Source organism: Spea bombifrons, chromosome 2 (genome assembly GCF_027358695.1).
Source record: "Spea bombifrons isolate aSpeBom1 chromosome 2, aSpeBom1.2.pri, whole genome shotgun sequence".
In the NCBI taxonomy this organism is placed as follows: Eukaryota; Metazoa; Chordata; class Amphibia; order Anura; family Pelobatidae; genus Spea; species Spea bombifrons.
In genome coordinates, this window is record NC_071088.1 from 114,498,365 (window position 1) to 114,520,788 (window position 22,424).

Below are 22,424 nucleotides of genomic sequence, written 5' to 3' on the forward strand. Positions count from 1 at the left end.
CAATGATACAATTGAGATGTTTCAGGAAGGTCAATTAGATCAAGGCAATTAGATCAAGGGTGAAGTAAGCAATTAAGGAGCAATATAAATACAGTGTGCTTATGCTGGAGTGAGAGAAATGTTCTATTTATGATGGAGGAGACCAACAATGAAAAGGGAGCATGGTGAGCACAGTGCCAGGAGAATTATCGGGACAGATTTGAGAGGGAAATGGTTAGTGGTCGCTGTATATAAGGCATAACCCCTCATAAACTACAACCCCCCAAAATCTCTGTGTTACATATATATTTTAATGTTAATTAAGGAAATCTTAACACACATAATTACAACCATTAAGAAATGCCTTAGGAGTTTGCTATCCTGTGTTTTATGATACTGACTATGAGACTTCATAGTCGCGGAGATATTATGTTACGTAATTACATACAAACACACATATCAAACAGGAAAATGTGACATGGTTAATAAAAATCTTGTAACTAACACAAATTGCAAATTAACCCTAGTCATTAGGACTTGCCACAAAGGATAATGATCAGGAGCTCGAGAAAAGTAAAAAAAAAATAAACCAATAAAAATATATACTTAAAATTTTCAAGTTTGGAAAAGAGAAGGGTTATTTTCCCTTTTGTGCCCTATAACGTTAATAAAAAAAAAACCAATCCTTTGCATGTGTTTTTTTTTCAAATTCAAGACACCTACATTGATATATTTTGTAGCATTTTGAACTGAACTGATTTGAGGACCAACTTCATAGATAATAAAATGTTTTCTCTCAAATATTTTCATTATGTAAATGTATTATTCACATTAAATGTTGGACTGTATATCTGAAAATCGTAAAAAAAAAAAAAGAGCTCTATATGTCCTTGGAAAAACTATATATAATTTGTGAGGGTGTGCAAAAAACTGAAAAGGAGAATCATGGTTAAGTAAACATAGTGTAGAAATGCTGAAGAAGTGTCACCTTTGTTCCTTTACTGTGAATCCAACCAAACCACATGGATGTTGAGTTTGAATGGTAATTGTCTTCTTCCTTGTTTCATTCTTAGTTGGAACCAAGTGGTTCAGTCCTTAAACTTGGGTATTCTACATTATCATACAACCTTACAATGTATTATCAGCACTTCTATCAGTTAAGTGCTAAAATAAGCCACCATAAATCCTTATTTTTGAGTAGTACTTTCTTCAATATGTTACACGATCCAGTTCCAGTGGTGAAACGAGAACCAGCTCTATGCAGGCATTTGATTTTTCATCTTTTTTGGATACAGAGCATATCCACGCACAATTACTTAATTTGTGTCAATATAAATTAATATAAAGTCTGCACAAATATTGCACAGAATATAGTTCAGTGATGCCCGCTGCTTGTAATCATTTGATGACCTAAACATGTTTTGTTTGGGGCTTCATACGGTAAAATACATTATGTCTTGTATACTCTTCCCGTCTGATTTCTGTTCTTCTTTCAGTTGCCAGTCATGCATTGTAAACGGTTTTTAAAATAATACAGATGGTGCTTAATGTTCTTACTATGATCAGAAGATTTGGGGTAGCGAAATTTGTCATACTGTTTATCCACTTCGGTCTTGGACCATGACAAATGGATTTTAGAAGCATGCTCCACAATAACATTATCACAGGAACCAACATGCAGTTTTCCCAGCCCATCTATGAAGAATTCTGCAAAATAAATAAATATGTTACATGTGTACAAGTGGATTAAGCACCAGTGACTTTTAGCATATGGTATATATGGTGAATACATGCTTGCCCACACAAATTCATACGTGGAACGGAAGAGGTCCAGAAACTGAGGTCTAGTGCATAGGATGATTATTAATTATTCTGGTGTGTCTCCCTTGCTTGGCTCCTAAAAGTTTTTTAGAGGACATTATAGAAAGCAGATATATCACATGTCACTCCCACTAGACGATCATTAATACATGTTTGGGAGACATCACGTCACTTACTGCAGTTGCCCATTTATTACTACCTTCCTACAGAAGGTGTCATTGTTTATACATCCTCCAAGGAAGAACTCATCATCAGGTATTTGTTTAAGGAATGAAATTAATTTGCAAGGCTTCAGAATGTTTTCACTTACCTAAATGACCAGTCCTAGACAATTTTGGGTCGAAGCCAACTTCTAAAACCTTTTCTGTTCGTGCTAGGAAGAAGTTCACAACACCATCTGTTACCACACAGTTCGGAAAGCCCTCAATAAGGTGATGATATCCTTGTTGAGTCATGAGACAATCCCCAGTCTTTCCACCAGGCATGACATTAATCTTTTGTCGGTAAGTAGTATAATATCCTGTGACCTCTCGTACTGCACCACCAACCTATTAAATAGAACGTGCTATCAGTCAGCTTCACAATACAATCAATGTGTTTAATAAAGGTCACATAAACATGCAGATTTAATCATAGCCGTTTTCAAAGGTATATTAAAAAACATTGTAACCAGCCACGGGTCTGAAATCTGTAGGCACTGACATTTTGGATTTTGAGATGTAATTTGCACTTAGGTTTGTATACGATATCCATATTGTTTAGATAAATGCATCAAATTCCACATTCAATTATATTCAATGTAATATCTCTCAATTTAAATTGTGAAATTGGCAGAAAGAAAACATAAATGATCAGATTATGAACACAAATTTTACATAGTAAATCAATTAATTACATATTTGTTATCTGTTGAAAATTCATTTGATCTTCGGTCAACATGTTACTTACTCGAACACTCCCCTAGGAGATCTCTACATATTTTCTATATCATTAGTAAAGTAACAGACTCAAATTTTCCTATTTCCTGCCAAAGAAGAAGATAATTTAAGTACACGTTTCCCATACTGGTTTGTCAAAGTTTTCTGATAAAGACACTCACTAAATCCAATGTCGTCTTCTCTAGAACATCCACCAACTTCTCGATGTTTGTGCGAGGACCAAATATGAAGTCATCATCAACCCACAAGAAGTACTTTGTAGAAACCTGGGATACGGCTAGGTTTCTCCCCGCAAACCACCCCTATGAACGATAACAATAAATCAAATCAATTGAGAGGAAGTACAAAATTGACTCATGTTTTTATCTTCTCATTTGCAAAACTGGACCAGTTCAGAAAATAAAAAATCTGCACTACAAAATCAAGAAAGCAAAGATATATCAAAAACATTATTATGAATAATATTATATTAATGTTACATGAATCAATTATAAGAAAAAAAATAATGTCCCAAATGCAATTAGTGATTTATTTATCCTGGTGTTCATAAGGTTTCTGTTTGGGGGCCGATGCTACAGAGGTGGTCTCCCTATTGCAAAGAGAAATACTAAGAAACTGTCACAACCCATTGCAGTTATACATTCTTGCTACCGTACAGTCTTAATATATAATAGGTTAAGTGGACTGGGAAGTCGGTAACACTATATGTGAGATGAGAGCTTTCTCATACAAGTTTTTTTGTTCTTCATTTTTTGTAGATCTTTTTTCTGGCTTACGATTAAACGTCTTTGAGCCTCTTGTCCTTTATCTCTATAGACAGCCAGCATTGTATTAGCTTGTGCCCCCGAGGACCTAAGCACCATCTGCACTGCATGGCTGCAGAAACCTCGCTAAGGACGTTCAGTCAGGCTTGGACTGCCTAGACGTGGAACCAGGCAACTGCCCAGTGGGCTGCTGCCTCACATGTCTACGTACCCACCGATCTGCTGCTCCAGTGGCAGACTGGGTGCTGTGGTGCATAGCTGGATATGCCCGGCTGCACACTATATATATTCAGCCGTAGGCTGTGCCTATGGCATTAGGGGGCGTCCTGCTTTAAAGAGCCTGGGCCACCTTATTGCTCCCAGTCCGGCCCTGTCTACAGTATAATATGTCACATGAAAAGCTAACAACACTTGATACAACTGGATTTAGCATATTATCATAAATTCACAAAATGAATTACTAAAGTATTCTATTTTCAACTCCATTAATTGAACGTAATTAAACTGGGAGCTTAGTTCATCACAAGATCCATGTGAGACACACATTCAATTAAAGAGAGGCTACAGGATGAAATAGTCATCTAAAAGTAAGGCAACTGTCTTGTATGTATATTTTATGGCAGGTTTTGCGTGCAAGAGACCTTTACTATCATACGTCAAGCCAGAACGTCCTAATAACATTCAGAAACATGAATCAAAATAATCTAAAATCATAACATTGTGAAGAAGTGACCACCAGATACCTTAGTGCATGCTATATCTACTTTGATGCTTAGTTTTTGCCTTTATGAATCTCCACATCAGCGTTTGATTGCAACACAAAGCATTATTTGTTGATTAATAGTATACTGTACCTTCCCAAACGGCATTATGTACTGTTCAATAAAGGGTCCTTCAACCTTCTGAGGTGTTTCACTGTCATCCGCAATTATAATTTTCACAGTAGGATAAGATTTCCTGATGCTGTCTATTAAGTTCTGTAACTTATCATAGCGGAGGAATGTCTTGGTTGCAATGGTGACAAGGGCGCTGATGTTGTAGCTGGCTAAATAAAATAAAAATCAACATCATAGGCTTAATTTGATGTCCCATATAAATCCCAAAACTGTCTGTTTAAGATGACAATCAGTGGCAGTAAAGTATTTCCCATGAAATCAATAGCAAAACTTTACACATGCGCATTAAGGTCTAAACAGGCCCCTGTAAGAAACGTTCAGCCAGGGGCATAACCAGAAACCACAGGGTCCCAGCACTGAAATTGCCCTGGGGCCCCACAACAACTGGTCTGTGCCATAATTGCCCCTGAAAAACTTTTCTGTGCCTTCTTTGCCCGTTGTCCCCCTTCCAAGACTCTGGCACACATAGAAACACGCTTACACAAATGACACATTCATACACATGCATACACATTCATTCTAACACACACTCTATCTCACACACAAACACCTACACATCCATGCTCCCACACAATTACACATTCATGCTCACACACACACCATTACACATCCATGCTCACACACACACAATTAGACATTTATGCTCAAACACACACCATTACACCTAAATACTCACAAACACACACAATTACACATCATACATCCCACTTCCTGTCCGTCCCTTCTTACCCCTCACCGCTCCTGCAGCTTTATTTCCAGTGCCGCAAGGGGGGCAGGTGCTCCAAGCTCTGCAAGGTGATGGGTGCACTTGAGCCACCCAGTGACAATGCCCCTGCACCTCTGGCATAAGCGCCTGGCACACTGTGACACACTCTGATGACAGGGGCCCGATCCATGTTACTTTAACCAGGCACTATATCTAGCTACAATAATAAGCAAGCTCTGTGTGACCTATAAAATAAGGCATTTCTCCTTGCATATATTGGTTCTATTATGCATCACACAGGCAAAATAAGTCTTCAAGGTTAAATTATAGTCAAAATATTTTTAAAAACAAAAGGGTAATTATTTATGGATCCTAATCTGGCTCCTACCATACACAAAACAAAAAAGTCTGACACGATTTACACATTTTTTGAATAGTGGAAATATTGCACACAAGCAAGTTCCAGACAAGGGAAGCTAACAGACTATATTAAAGGACAGAATGAAATAAGCATAGAAAATATACACTTACACAAATAAGGTAAGACCAAGACAACACGTATTCTTGGCTACAGGAAATTACATTTTGTACAGCAATTCACCAGACCACTACATTGAGGTTTTTTTCCCCTCGTAATTCCTAATTCTGATTATTGGTTCTACCATAGAGTATAAAATCACAAGGGCAGGACCATCTTCTCCGTCTGTCCCATCATGTCTTAATGTGTCTTAATGCTATTGGCAATTTCTGTATTGGCAATTTTAATGTTGTTTGTTTTTGGAAGGGTGCTATAGAATCTGCTGACACGGTTAGTAAAATGAGATGTAAATTAGCCTTATTTTTCCCATGGTTCGTACATTTTGTGGTTGTACTGTTCAGACACCAAAAACAAAAATGTGCTGAATACATTAGCACTGCTACTGAGTACATTTATGAGAATCTTTGATTTGTGCACATTGATAACATGGGCTTCATGTAACATTTATTACAGTATATTACTTACAGTCAATGGAGCCTGGGTTGTATAGTTTCGGCATGGTGGGGTGGCGGACCTTGATGTTAAACATTGCTGTGTGCTCATTTGTCTGGAACTGCACTGAAACACAAGAACACATTTTTTAACTATTTTTGTTTTATATAATAACCAGCTATGACTGGTAAAAACTTGTTGCATTGTCAACTTCTCTGCTGATGAGTATCAGCTCTATTTCTGTGTCACTCTGGAGTATGTTCTAGGTCATTTTATCACGTGATGACCAGGACTAGATGCTAATCTGAAGTGATATGGCACCACGCATACTTCACTCTATACTAGAGTATGTGCTAGTGTTTTGCAAATGGGCTTTCAGGCCTCTCTGGCCCTTAGCTCACATGCTGGGGGGGGTCCCCCTCTTCTGTCGCCTGCCTAACCAGCAGAAAAAATACTCAACCGTGATCGCGGAGTAGGCCGAAGCTGTTGCCTAAGGTAGTGTCTGCCCCACAAACATACTACCCTCTACGTTTAGCACTAGGGGTGATCTTTCACACTTGGGAAGTGGCCTGTCCTCACAAATCACACTGCCACCAATGGCAAAGAGGTATAGGAAAGAAGAAAGATTTAGGAACAATTCTTGACAACAGACTTAGCAACAGTGCGCAATGCCAGTCAGCAGCTGCAAAGGCCAATAAATATTGACAAGTATAAAATGGGGTATTGATATACGGGAGGAGGATATCATCTTGCCTCTTTACAAATAAATGGTAAGACCTCCCCTTGAACATGCGGTACAATTCTGGGCACCGTTCCTTAAAAAGGACACTATGGAACTAGAAAAAGTACAAACAGGGCAACAAAATGAATACGGAGATTGGAAGATGAAGAGCGACTAAAGAAGTTGCATCAATATACGTTTATATACAACATCTTGGAGAGGCTATTTTAATATTGTGTAAATATGTGCAGGGCCAATATAAAGAGCTCTCCAGTGACCTGTTTATTAACCAAAATGTACAAAGAACCAGGGGTCATCCTCTGAGACTGAAATAGTGAAGAGTAAATCGACAACAAAGGAAGGGATTCTTCACAGTAAGGGTAATAAAGGTTTGGAATTCACTGCGAAGAGAGGTGAATCAAATACAACAGATGCCTTCAACAATGGTCTGGATATTTTCTTTTTTTTTAGAAAATAATTTTTGCCTAAGTGGCAAAATTCAAAAAAATACTTGGGGTTTTTTGCCTTCTTTTGGATCAAAAGGAGAACGAATTGAACTTGGACTTAAGAGCTCTTTTCAACCTAAACTACTATGTCGCTACATCACTGCCGGGGCCTGGCTCTTTCTTTGACACATAGAGGCAAGTATTACTAACAGTTGTAGCCCGACTGGATTTTTTCTTTGAAGTGTGTATGCAGTCCAGTTTAGTGAGTGCTAGTGTGCCTCAGTTTTTGTTAAGGCTGGCCTTTTAGGTATAGGTATATATTTTTGGAAAGTTACATTACACAATTCACATTAATTTACCTCTACATCAAAAATTTCCATGCAAAATCTAAAACAAAGATTGGAGATATTTGTTTGATATGACTATCCTGAAATGTGATCAATTTTGGTTGCTTAGGTTTCCCAACAGTTGTGTTATTCAACAAACTGCATTTTTTGTTAGTTCACCCATATGAAACTTACTTGTTGGCAGATTGCATGTTAATACCACTTCAGTGAAGTACCAGAATACAGTTCTCCACTGATGTCAAACTTTCATGAATTGTGACGGTTTAAGAGTGCGGCAAAACAGAATCTGAAATTCCTCTTATATTTCTGGGTCAGTGTCACCTGGTCCCAAAGACTTATCTCCTTTAATTGTGGAGTTTGAAGAGTCCAAGGGCTAAAGTCCAAGCTAAGTCCAAGCCTAAAACATCTATCCCATCACTTAACTTCTCTTCCTTCTGATTCACCTACTTAATCATTGTTTCCTTTTTTTTAGACTCCATCGCTGTGCCAAGTTCCCTGCTGTGCTGGGATTTTGTGTATTGGGTATTTCCTGTAATCAGAACATGACCTCAAAGAAAAAAAAACAACCAAAGTGTTTTTCTGGATTAATTATATGAAATATGATTACCGGGTAGCAGAAAAGTCAGTAGCATCTACAAGGTCTGTGGCTGCAACAAGGGTACTAAAAATGAATTAGCCATGTGCAAGGGGAAAGGCCAAGGCAAATCTCTGCTGGACCTGACTAAAGCAAACCCCTTGCCCGAGCACACCTTCTTGAACACAGATTTAATTTTCAGCTTTCAATTTAAATAACCATATTCTTGCAGTGTGACATAAGACATATTATAACCTGGCCCTTCTCCGCTTAGCTACAGTAAAATATGAGTCACGGTGTTCCATACCTGTGTCTGCTGTATTGGGGTGGAATGCTGTGTTCGTATATGTGATTAACTGGAGCTGTCGATTGAGGTTGTCCATATGAGGGCTAGATAATGTGATATGCTTTTCTCCTATTCCTTTAACTGTTACACCTTCTACTTCTGCAACAGTGTCAAATGTCCCAATGGTGGATGAAAGGCTCACCTACAATAAGCATCAAATAAACATAATATGTTAAAAAATGAATAACAATGAAAATCTTTTTTTGGCAACAAGCCACATTAAGTAGACTTTGTGAAAAACGCAGGTTGGTGTTTTCTGTTACTAGTATGTTTTAATGTTCATGAGTGTTATGTTAAAAAGGAACACTTTCAGCACAGCCTACACACAAAAATATGCTCATGAAATAAAACAAATGTGAGCAGTTTATTCACTACATTGTGAAAATAATAAACTAAGCATTATGAGGCACCAACTCCAGTAAGCTTCTTCTCCAAGACTAGTACATATGAATGAGTTTTTGTGAATGAAGATGTGCGAATGAGTGAATGAATGAGTATTTGTGAATGAATGTGTGAATAAGTGAATTAATATTTACAATGAGTATCTGTGAGTGAGCGAATGAATGAGTATGTGTGCAATAGCATGGATGTGTAAGTGGGGGACAAAGATGGCACAAGGAGGCTATTTGGGGCAAACATGGCACAGGGATGCTGTTTGGGGCAAGGATGGCACAGGGATGCTGTTTGGGGCAAGGATGGCACAGGGATGCTGTTTTGGGCAAAGATGGCACAGGGATGCTCTTTGGGGACAAAGATGGCACAGGGATGCTCTTTGGGGACAAAGATGGTACAGGGAGCCTGTTTGAGGACAAAATGGCAAGACCTTTGTCTCCAATCTGGGTGCTAGGCAGGTCCTGTGGATGCAATCTGAGTGCTGGGCAGATCCTATGGATGTAATCTAGGTGCTGGGACAAGTCCTATGTGTGCAATCTGGGTGCCAGGGCTGGCCTTTGGCCACATCCATGATCCGCCTGAACACCTAAAGCCTGCCCTGATCACAACTCGCACTCCGTTTCAGGTCACTCGTCAGACCCACACCATTAATTTGCTATGCGAGTGATGTAGTATTGTGCTCTTCCCTTGACCTGCGTGTGTAGCGTGAGGACATCTCACGCGGAGTCACATTAGGGTCAGGAAGAGGGAATGACTCTTACAGTCTCCTCCTAATATGTAGTGTCAATGCCATGTCGGGGAGGGGTAGGAAACTGCTCCTGGCTACATTTATCCTGGCACTGCCAATTTGCACTCCATTTCCCTCCATCTCATGGTTCATCATGCCTTGCTAATTACTTAGCATGATGAAAAGGCATGAGTATAAACTTATTTTTTTTATGGATGTTTCAAATGTTCTCTGGTTGTGGATAAGATTACTCATGGTTGGCAATTGTCTGCAATCTAAAGTTTGATTCCTTTTATAAACTAAAAAAAACCATCACAAAACCATTTTTACAAAAAAACATTTCTTACACAGAATGTGACCTCTAGTGCTCCCAGCAGACACACTGGCTATCCTCAACTGTATGTACTCTACATAAATACTAGCTAAAACTTCTTATACTTAGAGCTCATGGAATAAAATGTTATTATGCATATTGTCTGCCCAAAGGATATCTGCCAAAGATTGAAAGCCTTTGGTAAGGAATCAAAAAGCGATATGCCCTTTCACTGTGTATTTTGTTTGCTGTGCTCTGTGTAGTGCATTAACAGAAAGCACCACATAGGTGGGACTAATGCTAGCACAGTTTGTTTAATATCACGGTCCTTTCACACAAGGCTGAGATTTTCTAAACGTAAGTGCTTTCTGTTAATATAATGGAGACATCGCTTTGAAATTATGTACATTATGTACTTGTCTACAATTCTACATGACTATGGTGGGTGAAGAGTGGCAAACACCCTAAGAAGACCACAGCAAGCAAAATAAAATACACTTACAGTAAAACAGACATGTTTTTGATTCTTAACCACGGCTCATTCATTCACATACGTCTGCTCTTTCAGACCTGCCTTTTGACGCATCAAGAAATTGGAATTACATGAGCTGAGCATTTCACCTATAGAAGTTTTTGATGTAGGGCAATGTATATGCACTACTATCGAGAGAAAATAACTGTGAAAATTGCTTCTCAAAATGTACAAGCTCCCTTAACACTTTTACACACTGATAACACCAAAGGCTTACAAATATTTTTGTTTATACAATGATGCAAAGGAGCAAATATGGTCCTTACAATCGCTGCTTACCTTGTAAACTTTTCTAAGGGTATCCTGTAAACTTAGACCTGTATTAAAAAAAACCAGTGAGATTTACTTAAAAAATGGAATGTCACTTTACAAAATTATACCTAAATTGAGTACTGAAAACCTATTATCATGCCCCAAAATGCCTTTAGTGGGAGCAAACTAGGAGTGGAACAGGAAAGTGGGTGAGCTTCTTAGCTGACATCGGCGGGCATTCCCGATGATGTCGGTGGACATTCCCGTTGACATCGGTGGGCGTTCTTGCTGACGTCTGGAGCGTCCCCACTGATATCACGGGAAACACCCCCATTTAAAGGGGAAATGGCCGGGGACCAGGGCGTATCAAGACCCAGCGACCCGGAGAATTCAGGTGTTGACCTGGAGAAGCGATGCTTCACCCGGAGATATCCAAGAGAAAGAAGCAATTGACCTGGAGACCTGGTGAAGCAGGGCTGGAGTGGCAGATTGGGTGAGCATCGAGCAATGTTGGGTAGCAGGTCACCAGGCAAATGCTAGATGGTCAGCCCGCACCTGTTCCTAGGTATGTTAATTATAATGTATGTATATTCGCCAGCTCTCGTGTGCCTCCATCAAAGGTATTGCAAGCGAATATCAAACTATTTTTCCTTAATTTGCCATCATTGTTGTCAAGGTTTCCTTCTTCATCCAAGAAATATCTAGAGAGCTCCATTTACTAAACAGCAAAACAACTTTTCTCACCTGGTATAAGTATGGTTTTCAGTGGTTGGACCTCCACCCCCTGAATTGGATACTCCAGTGGAGAATTAGCTTTTGCTATAATAAGTTTGTCCATTGGATGATGAGACCTAATAAAAAAAGGAAGAATAGTCATTTTAGAGGGTATGTTAAACTGTTCTGGCTGTTTAGTTCTAAATGTATATTAGCTGTAATGTATAATAACTGTAATAATGAGTTTTAATCATAACCAGTAACAGTAAAGCCTTTTTATAGAAATGAACTCTTGTGTTAAAAGGTACAGTGCTGTGGAAAGTATTTGTCCCTTCCTGATTAATTCTATTTTTCTTAATTGTCACATTTAAAAAAAAAATGCAGCTTTTAAATGATCATTTCATTTATTGGAGGTAAATAGTTGACCACCTTCTAAGATTGCTTTCTTTGCTTAAAAGTGTTGCTTTAATGCCTCAATGTTGAGCCATTTAGCAACACCGAAATCTGAAGCAGGGGCTCCGTGTGCCCCCTTCCTGAAGCGTCAAACCCCACCATACATAATATGGTGGTGGACGCCTAATTTAAAAGAGCTTGCCTCCTAAGGGGTCACAGGCGCAATTGTGAGAGATTTTGCCTCTCGCATGATGACCTTGCCCTAAAAAATAAACAAGTTTCCAAAAGGTGCGAAACGCGTCAAAGCATTGACCTTGCTCCTGCTGGATCCTTTGTAATGCTGTGATTTTGCTATTGTCCAAGGACATCAATAACATTTGTTTGATTTTATTTCACATCGCCCTTTTATTTCCCAATCCAGAGTCTTCATTTTGATTTTCCTATTGCTGCTGTTTGAGACTTGTTCTTTCTTTATTAATTTAGAATGAAAATGTTCTCTAATTCCTTTACTATGATAAGAACAAAATATATGGAAGCTGAGAACAATCACTGCTGGAATATATGGGCTGATTAAAGTCAACATACAACCTAACCACAGAAACTACCGATAAGGCTTTACCTTGGAAATACATATTTGCATCTCAGCCTTCAGATAACATTGCATACGGAATGCTTGCAAATTGTTAAAGGGACATACTCACCAAACCTTTCTATTGTTTTGTTATTGTCTTATGGTTGTAAGGAATATGTATGTAATACAGGGCTCAACAAATTCCAGGCGCACAGCCACTCTGAGCCCGCCCCCGAGCCTGAGATCATTTTAGGGGTTAATTCCCGTTTTGTAAGGGGCTCTGCTGCTGGTGGTCTGCCTGGAAGCCCAGGCAGGCCAGCAACAGCAAAAACGAGCCCCCACAAGCCCTTTGATGATTCCTGTAGGCATGGAAGCCTACAGCAGTCATCAGAGACTCCCCCTGCAATGGCTGCTCTATAGACCAGCAATTGCTTCCCAGCTGCCAGAGGCAGCTTCAGGGACAGGAGGAGAGGGTTCTTTGGTCTCCACATGAGTGTGGAGACCAGCCCCAACACCCCCTGCTGCCTGATCGCTCTATGAGAGCGACAGTGCAGCGTTAACCCCTTCAATTCCACAATTGTGTATAACACATTCGTGGCATTGCAGGGGTTAACATTTAAACATTATTAAAAAAAACAACAACAAAAAACAGCACTGACCTGAAAGTCCAGGGTGCTTCCAGGTCAAATGATGTGAGTTTAGTAAGAGGGCTGATCATGATTAGATCACGCCTAACCAAATGTTAGTTTGAAAAAAAATCCTGGCTCCTAACTTTTTTAGCTGGCGCCTAGATTCACAACAAATTTGTCAAGCCCTGATGTACTACATGCAGCAAAACATTGCATACAAAGTAACCTTATAATCTATTGCTGCGTACCCATGATCTTCTGCTATTTGTTCTTCTGCAGAAGGACCTCTTAGTCTCTCCTGAAGAAATCATTCAGTTTTTATACAGCGTTCTTCTTTTGAGTTACAGCATTAATCATAAGCATTTTTTTAAATTGATATTACTGCAGAAGGGCGTACCAGTGTAATTAAACAGCATGCCATTCCTATTATTCACCACTGTTACACATTGAGAGCACTTGAGAGGAGTTCACAGGAGATTGCAGCACTATAATATTAACCATTGAAGAGCCTGTGTACACTGTTTTTAGTATTTTGAACCGATTTTGACTCCCCCCTCATATATTACATGTAGGAAAAAATACAGATCTGGTGGTTGCTGTCATTTAGTTCTTTACCATATTAAAAGCAATTCCATGGAAGGGCAGGGCATTGAAGACATCGTTTGGCTAGGGCATTAAAAACCTAGGGCCAAGGAATGTTGATTAATATTGCGGTTAAATCACTTAGAATCTGTTTAGTTTGACATTCATTTATATATACATTTAGTGTGGTTAAAAACATATAACTGCCCCTTCACAAACATGAGGGAGACAGCATTAAGCAGTAACAATGCATGGTCTTCTGCATTGGGGTCCAGGAGAGAAAGCTTACTTGCCCCCGTCAAGGGGCAGCACACTTCAGAGGTTACGTATAGATAGTTGTACAAAAAAATCATGTGTGAATAATGACCAGAATCACTTTTTATACATACCGAGTAGTTCATGATGAGCTCAAAGACTCACCTTAAGTGTACAGTTTTTCATTAATATTATATGTTTTTGCTGTTGTGTGTCATTTCCAGCTTCAGTTAACTTCAGTTAATTTTCTAGCTTTCTCAGCCTCTTTACTAGTGACCTTACCCTAGATAATTCTGCTGTTAACTTTGTTCATTGTTCGCTAATCTGTGGTTTCAACTATGAATAAATATGAACGCTAAGCAAACGCTGATAATCAGCTCAACCCAGTACAGTCATTCCTGATAAAAGTGTTACCATTCTAGGGCTCTGCACATCTCATCCATTACATTCTCTTAAGATTTGACCCTCAATGCCACTCTGTCTAGAGATGTCTCCTTCAAATTCTACTCTGATTTAATAATCTCACCAACCCAACTGGTTGAAGACGAAATGGTTTTCAGAAGGACTGTTATGACTATTTGGTTACTACTTTGCGATATAGAAAATTAAAAGGGTTTAATATTTGGAAAGTATTATTTATAAAATCTCAAGGTATATACAGTATGTCACACCTCCAAATACACTAATTAGGAGGGTCAATCCACCTTTGACACCCAAGTTTCTGTTTCTTTTCCAGCACTGGGATGCAACTGTTTTAGGAGATTGTGCTCTTGGTGTATATGACACTGTATGTGTATTTCAGTACTTAGCAGAAATAAAACTAATATAATGTGTGTGATTCAATACACAGTGGTAGCAAGTCTCCACAATGTTACGGTACCTCATCTTAAATTTTTGGTATTCTTTCTCTCTTATCTTGTAGGTTTTATCTAGCAATGACGGATCCAAAGATGAAGTAAAGTTGACTGCAAAGGGTTTGCCAAAGAGTTCTTTCCTAAAAGGAATGTCCATAGTTGGTTCGACCTCACACTTGCAGCTGTTCTTTGGAAGAAGCCTGTAAAACAAATAAAATTGTCCTCAAAAGGGCCAGTCGGCTCACACAATGTTACATAATAGCAAGGTTGTAGTTAAAGACAGTAGGCAAGGTACGGATGTGATATGTGATTGACAGAGTTAGATGTGATGGAGTGAGTATGTTTAGTGTAAGTGTGTGTGTGTGATGGAGTGTGTAAGTTTGTGTTAGTGTGTGTAAATGTCAGTGTGTATGTTAATGTGAGTGTATATTTGTGAGTGTGCGTTAGAGTGTTTGTTAATGTTAGTATGTGTGCGTGCAAATGTGTATTTTATGTTGGGGGCGTGGGTCCAAAGGCACCACTGAGTTGTACCCCCCAGACATTGGGAGTATTGATGTTTTTTTTGCCCCTGACCCATATTGTACTTGTGTTATGGACGAATACCATACAATGTATTTTCTGTTAATCAAGCTAAAATAAGATATGCATCAGGAGCATAGCTCAAACGCTCTGAAAAATACCCCTCGTCTTCTAATCGGGGTCGTCTTCTAATCAGACCTCAAATAGAGGTCTGATTAGGAGACTAAGATCCAGATCCCCCGCACCGCTGCAGGGGACCTGGATCCTCCTGTCTCACCCCCCCCCCATCATACACACACTTACCGGTGCTTCCTGCTGTATTGCCGGGGCAGCGGGTTGACGTCTACGCGATCCGCGTAGACAACGTCCGCTGCAGCCGGAAGGAGGTGTGGCTAGCAGCGGGGGTTGTCTGCGTCCGTCGCGTAGACCTTCCCCGACTGTCAGAGATCAGAATTCTGATCTCTGACAGCCGGGGAAAGTATACCTCCTTCCGGCTGCAGCGACGTCAACCCGCTGCCCCGGCTGGAAGCACCGGTAAGAGAGGGATGAGAGAGAGGGAAGGGGGGTGAGAGAGGGGGAAGGGGGAGAGAGAGTGTGTGTGTTAGTTAAATGGGGGTATAGGGTGTGTGTGTGTGTTAAATGGGGGCATAGGGCATTTCTGGAGTGGCGATAAGGGGGCATTTAGTAGAGCACTCTGCCTCCTGAAATGCCTTATACCTCCCTATATGCCACTCTGCCCCATAATATGCCTTTTAACCCCCTAAATGCTAGAGTGGCATATAGGGGTATAAGGCATTTCTGGAGGCAGAGTGCTCTATACAATGCCTTTTAACTCCCTTAATGCCACTCTGCCTCCTGAAATGCCTTATACCTCCCTATATGCCACTCTGCCCCATAATATGCATTTTAACCCCCTAAATGCCAGAATGGGATATAGGGGTATAAGGCATTTCTGGAGGCAGAGTGGCACATAGGGGGTCAAAAGGCATACCATGGGGCACAGTGGCATATAGAGGGTTAAAAGGCATATCATGGGCCACAGTGCCATATTGGAGTGGCAAGCCTGGGGGCAGATGTGCGTAACTGGGGGACAGGTTGGAAAATACAAGAAATAAAAACAAAAAAAATATTTTTCTCAATCATAGCTTTTATTTAAAAAAATAGTTTACATGAATTAACATTTACTGGTAAAACTTTTTTCCTTTGGGGTCGTCTTATATTCAGGCTTTTTCTTTTTTTCCTCAGTTAATATTCAGATTTTGGGGGGTCGTCTTATAATCAGGGTCGTCTTATAATCGAGCAAATACGGTATATCTTAACTTCCTATTCTCAGGATCTGTATGATAATGTATTCCTATTTATCACTTCTACAAAAACCAGTGTTTAATAACAGAAACAAAACTACATACTGCAACTGTGTGCATTAGTCCTTTGTATAAGGGAAGGGATTGGCAACGTTTCAAGGACTTTCTAGGGATACATACTGTAAAATGTCATCTTTCCACTTCAATGGTATGTGAGCCAATTTCTCAGATGGCTGCAAAAGAGTGTTTTGAAGGATGTCCTCAGGGGCTCCTCTATTCCAGATTCCCACCACTTTGTCTGGCTTGTTCAGCATACGAATGAAGAGAAGGCAGAGGGACACCAGGGCAACTAAGACAACGCATTTCGTGGTGGTACGCATTCTAAAAAGAAAGGTACAGATAGCATGTTAATATGCACTGCAATAAATATTAGAACAGGTCTACATGCAGAAATGCATCTTTTTTAACATATGTTGTGCACACACACACAGACACACTAGGGCTTCGCCATCTTCCCACCATGAGAAACAGTAAGATGGAGTGTCTCTTGCCCTAATCAGTCATCCATAAGAACAAATTATTGTAGTGTGGCCACCATTATTTTCCAGCACTGACTTAACCTTGGGCATGGAGTTCACCAGAGCTTCACAGGTTGCCACTGGAGTCCTTTTCCACTCCTCCATGATGACATCACAGAGCTGGTGGTTATACAGGCTGTATACTCACTACATTTCTTCAGTGTTGTCACATGAAAATATATAATAAAATATTTACAAAAATCTGAGAGGTGTACCCACTTTTGTGAGATACTGTATAAAGCCACATATACATAATTCCCACCTCCTGCCCCTGCTTACCTCTCACCGCTCCTGCATCTTTCTCTCTGGCTGCTCGCTCACAGTATGCGAGCAGCCTCGGTTTCACCTGTGAAATGTTCCTGTCTCCCTGTGCTGGTTCAAAATAGTTTAGAAAGGGCCCTTCCGACTTGGATCTGTGCGGTCCAGGTCAGAAGGGCCCTATCTAAACTATTTTGAACCGGTACAAGAAGACTGGAAGAAAGGGTCGCGGGGGTCTCACCGGCCCCCTAGAGGCACAGGCCTATTTGTAGTTTCATCAGTACTATATAGGGAGAGGTCAGAAACTAAAAATGTATGTAAAAAGCACTTTTTCTATACGACAAAAGGCTTTTTTAGAAAAGCAATAGGCTGGTCAGTTTTTTTTAATTCTATGTTAGCAGGCAAATTTAGATTGCAGGCATAGTCTAACTGCTTGTGAGGTCCTCCTAGCAAGGTGGAGATCAGTTTGGAGGTAGACCTAGCTGTTAACTCCTTGATACTCATCAGCATTGAGTAACAGTTAATAGGTGAATTTATGTGAATGTGTGCCTTTAATATTTTATCCAGTTTTATCTTCACTTCTTAGTACATGTACGGGCTTTGTCATTAAGGGGTTAATATTCATTGACCCACATAGCAGACATAGATCACAGGTTGTACACCACAAAGGCCAGGCTGCAGATAGCATCCACAGGACTTGCCCAACACCCAGATTGCACAACTAGGAGTTGCCCCAGCACCCAGATTGCATCCACAGGACTTGCTCCGCACCCAGATTGCATCCACAGGACTTGCTCCGCACTCAGATTGCACACACAAACACACACACACACACACGACTTGTCATATGTATTTTCTTCCTCATCATCATCTTCATCACCTCTCCCTTCTATGTGTTTCTTTTATATCTCCGTTTTTTTACTATCTACCCCCCCCCCTTTTTCTCACCTTGCTAAAGTCCTGTGGTGGGAGCACAAGGCCTATAACAAAGCCAAACCAAAATGTACACTGCCATTTTTAGAGTTTCCACACAAAGTGCACAGGGACACTGACCTACCTGTATTGTACCTTTAAAATGAATCTTTAAAGAAGGGAAAAAATGGCAGAGCAGATGGTTTCAATGTCTTGATGGCAAGGGAATGAAAGGACAGTAGAGAACATTGTTACTGAAGTAGCCATCAGCAGTCCAGATTTTATCTATGATTAATCAGAAATACTACATCCGCTGTAACTGTTTCAGTTCACAAAAAGTAGCCATATAAACCCCATTTTGGAAAGGTAAAAAGTCACTGACATGGCCACCTGCACCCCCCCCTCGTGTGTTTAGCTTAAGAAGTTGACATACCAATAAAATAGTTTGAGTAATCATTTCTGTGATCAGTAAATCTGAACATACTGTCCCTAGCCACTTACTAACAGGACAACCATCTGATGGGATTGTGTAAAGGAACTGTCTCCTCGCACTGTTCACCAGCACTGGTGGAGGAAAGTGCTAGGGTGTGCTTACCTCTTGGTTAACAATTAAGTGACCTGGCAAGTGATAGGGGTGGCAAGATTTGTGTTATCAGCAGACGTCAGCCCCCAGAAGCCCCTGTATTATGGTATTTGGTAACTATGAGTGGTGGGTGAGTCAGCCAGTGGTGTGGCTGGTGCATTTAGCTAGATCAGGAAAGCATGATGACTGAACCGGTTTTGCTGTTTATTACAAAATAAGGTCAAATACTCCCTCCCACAAACACTGGAAAATGTGTAGCATTCTGTAAATTATACAAAATTCTTATCATGTTCTTGCTTATACTATAATAATGATATATAAATGTTGTGGCAATTTACAAATTACAGTAAAAAGACATCTTGCTTCTAACTACACGATCTCAAGCAGAATATGGCACTAAAGAGTCACAACAGGTTTAAGTAGTGTATCCTTTATTACAGAGAAACAATGTTACCGTTGTTATATTTATTAAAACCTCAAATTCTTTATTACACTAAAACAGGAATGGCCCTTCCAAACCAAACACGAAAAAAAATCCTTTCAATTATGTACCTCTGTACAAACATGGTCCGAGAACAATGCCTAATCTTCACTGATTTTAAAACAAATAATAGTGAGAGCACACAGACAAAATTCTCAACTAACTAGTAATATAAATATAACATCCATAATCTAAGACAATTATGTAACTGCTGCATATGTATTAAGACACGCATAATCTGATCCCGTGGCGTCTCGTAAAATATAAATATTCACAGGTCTAACATTCTTCTACACACTTTAATGTAGTCATTAAAAGAAACAATCTGAAAAAAACATAATTTCAATCTCTTGAGCGCCTAAAGGGTGTACAATGCATTCGTTTGGCATGTTGCAATTATATAACAATCAAAATGGTAAAATCAATACATTTGTGCAGAGAAAGCAACTGTTTGAGATAATATATCTTGTCTTGTTCCAAAAAAAAATCTATTTAAATCAAAAACTGATTACATCACCTTTTTTAGAGTAGAGTTTTCAATTCAGTTGAAGAACGTAAAATCCAAGACAGGCACCTTCCTTTGTTGTAGATTACACCAAAACCAACTCTTAAGCACTTGAAATCAGCCCCCTCCCATACTATGTCATAATACCCAAATGCGTCTAACAAGTATCTGCTTGAGTAGGGTGCATTACTTGCTTCAGTTTCAGCAGCAGACTAATTCCTTTCAGTTGGTTTTAGGTAAATGTAAATTTATATACATACATACATACATTACATGTGTATATATATATATATATATATATATATATATATATATATATATATATATATACACACACATTACATGTATATATATATATATATATATAGATAGAGAGAGAGAGAGAGAGAGAGAGAGAGAGAGATTTATATACCTGGTCTTCTGGTTCGTGGCTGATTTTCCACTTCCAATAATACCACTTATGGTTGACCACAAAATATCTAGCAGGGATGACATTTCTCGACCTGACTAACTGCATCTTATCACAGAACCTTGCAGTGAGCATCAGTGTGGTTTAATAAAAAGACCAAAACTAAGGTTTTCGATTTTCAATAGGCTGATTTTCCTAACATGTAAAGATATTTAGGTGAGTCTTTGATGGCCTGGACATCTTTAGATTGAGTGAGAAGAAAAGGAAAACATGTAATAAAGGGATATTAAGGGGTAATTAGAATAAAGAAAAATTAAATTGTTGTTATACATAAGGACGGTAAAGACCCTTCTGCATGCGGGAGCTATCGCCCCATTTCACTTATTAACTCCGACATCAAACTTTATGCTAAATTGCTATCAGCTCGTTTAAGTTCAGTCATCTCATCCCTGATACATCCAGACCAAGTTGGTTTTATCCCTAACAGAGAGGCTCCTGACAACATTCGGCGCACAATTGATCTGATTGAAGCAGCCAAGGCTACTACTCAGAGATCTATGCTATTGGCTTTAGACGCCGAGAAAGCCTTTGATAGAATTGACTGGTCATATATGTGGGAGGTGCTGAACCGGTTTGGCTTTCGTGGTAGCTTTCTGATCGGTGTTCGAGCGCTATACAGCTGTCCGACGGCGACGGTGGCCCTGATGGGTTGTGAGTCTTCGGCACTGGACATTAAAAATGGCACGCGTCAAGGTTGCCCCCTTTCCCCACTTCTGTTCGCCTTATGTTTGGAACCCCTTGCAGCAGCTATCAGAGCCAGTCCGGACATTCAGGGGATTGCTGTGCACAGAGTACATTACAAATTAAGCCTGTTTGCCGACGACATTCTGCTCACCTTGACAAACCCCCTAATCTCACTGCCTAACCATTTTTGCCTCTTGACAGATTTCTCCCTAATCTCTGGTTATAAAATAAATGATTCCAAGTGTGAGGCGTTGGATGTTAATCTGGAGCCACAAATCCAACAACTCATTGCGACTAATTTTAAATTCTCCTGGCAGCCTTCGTCTATAAAATACTTAGGCATACGTCTCACCAGGGACTTTACAACACTTTATCAAGCCAATTATCCGCCTCTCATGGGAACTTTGCGCTCGGAGTTGCGACAATGGGCCCGCTAGAATATATCGTGGCTAGGGCGCATATGTGCTGTCAAGATGAATTTATTGCCCAGGCTCTTGTATCTCTTTCGAGCACTACCCATACCAGTCAAGAAAGAGGAGATTGCGGCCTTTCAATCTACTGTCTTCAAGTATGTGTGGGCCACCAGAAGAGCGCACATTAAAAAGTCCACCATGTATAAACCAAAGCAATCAGGTGGTTTGGCTGTTCCAGACTTATTATACTACGTGGCGGCTAGAGTCTCTCAGTTAGAAGCCTGGTCTTACCCAACCAATACTCTTCCGTGGGTAGATATAGAGCAAACGTACTTCCCGCACCAGAACCTTCGCCAGATCCTGTGGCTGGATAGCCCGACGCTTCTCTGTCCTTCCTCCTCCGCTACCATATCAGCTGCACTCCTTCTCTGGCGGGCCTGGCGCTTCAAACTACGTCTAGCTGGTCCACTCTCTCCGCTCACGTCTTTGTTGTCCAACCCTCTGTTCCCTGAAGGCATGCATACGTCGATATTCCGGTGGTGGTCGGATGCTGGCTTAGTCACTCTCGGCGACCTGGTTCGGGGTGGACAGATGTTCTCTTTTGCTACACTCCGGGAATCCAAACATATACCTCCAAATGAAACGTTCCGCTATCTACAAGTACGCCATTTTATACGCTCTTTATTGGCTAGGGGCGAGATGTCTACTCTGACGATCTTTGAGCGCCGTTTAATGGCAAGAAAAAGGCTTAAGGGATCTATCTCGGCGCATTACTCCAGCTTTATTTCAGTTACGTCTGCTCATCCTCCCCTATATCGTTCCCAATGGCACACAGACCTACTCACTACTTACCCTGACAATGAATGGGATTCGGGGGGGATTACGTTACATAAAACCACGATTAACACACTGATTAAAGCAAGGGCCTATAAGGTGGTCGCCAGATGGTATACTTCACCCGTACAATTGTTGCATATGGTCAAGGATTCCAGTGA

At 40.2% G+C, this 22,424-nt stretch overlaps 1 protein-coding gene across 2 annotated transcripts in view; it reads right to left on the minus strand.

Annotated features, from left to right (window-relative positions):
* Nucleotides 1–1,194: 1,194 nt before the first annotated feature.
* B4GALNT1 (beta-1,4-N-acetyl-galactosaminyltransferase 1) overlaps nucleotides 1,195–22,424 on the minus strand; it is a 48,537-nt gene continuing 27,307 nt past the window's right edge. For both annotated transcript variants that reach the window (XM_053455774.1, XM_053455775.1), the window contains 10 exons: nucleotides 16,727–16,927; nucleotides 14,750–14,923; nucleotides 11,470–11,576; nucleotides 10,753–10,790; nucleotides 8,470–8,650; nucleotides 6,108–6,200; nucleotides 4,357–4,547; nucleotides 2,900–3,040; nucleotides 2,111–2,348; nucleotides 1,195–1,686 (listed from right to left, as the gene is read on the minus strand). In XM_053455774.1, coding sequence (XP_053311749.1) covers nucleotides 1,472–1,686; nucleotides 2,111–2,348; nucleotides 2,900–3,040; nucleotides 4,357–4,547; nucleotides 6,108–6,200; nucleotides 8,470–8,650; nucleotides 10,753–10,790; nucleotides 11,470–11,576; nucleotides 14,750–14,923; nucleotides 16,727–16,927 — 1,579 coding nt within the window. In that variant the 3' untranslated portion in view covers nucleotides 1,195–1,471. The remainder of the gene's footprint in view (nucleotides 1,687–2,110; nucleotides 2,349–2,899; nucleotides 3,041–4,356; nucleotides 4,548–6,107; nucleotides 6,201–8,469; nucleotides 8,651–10,752; nucleotides 10,791–11,469; nucleotides 11,577–14,749; nucleotides 14,924–16,726; nucleotides 16,928–22,424) is intronic.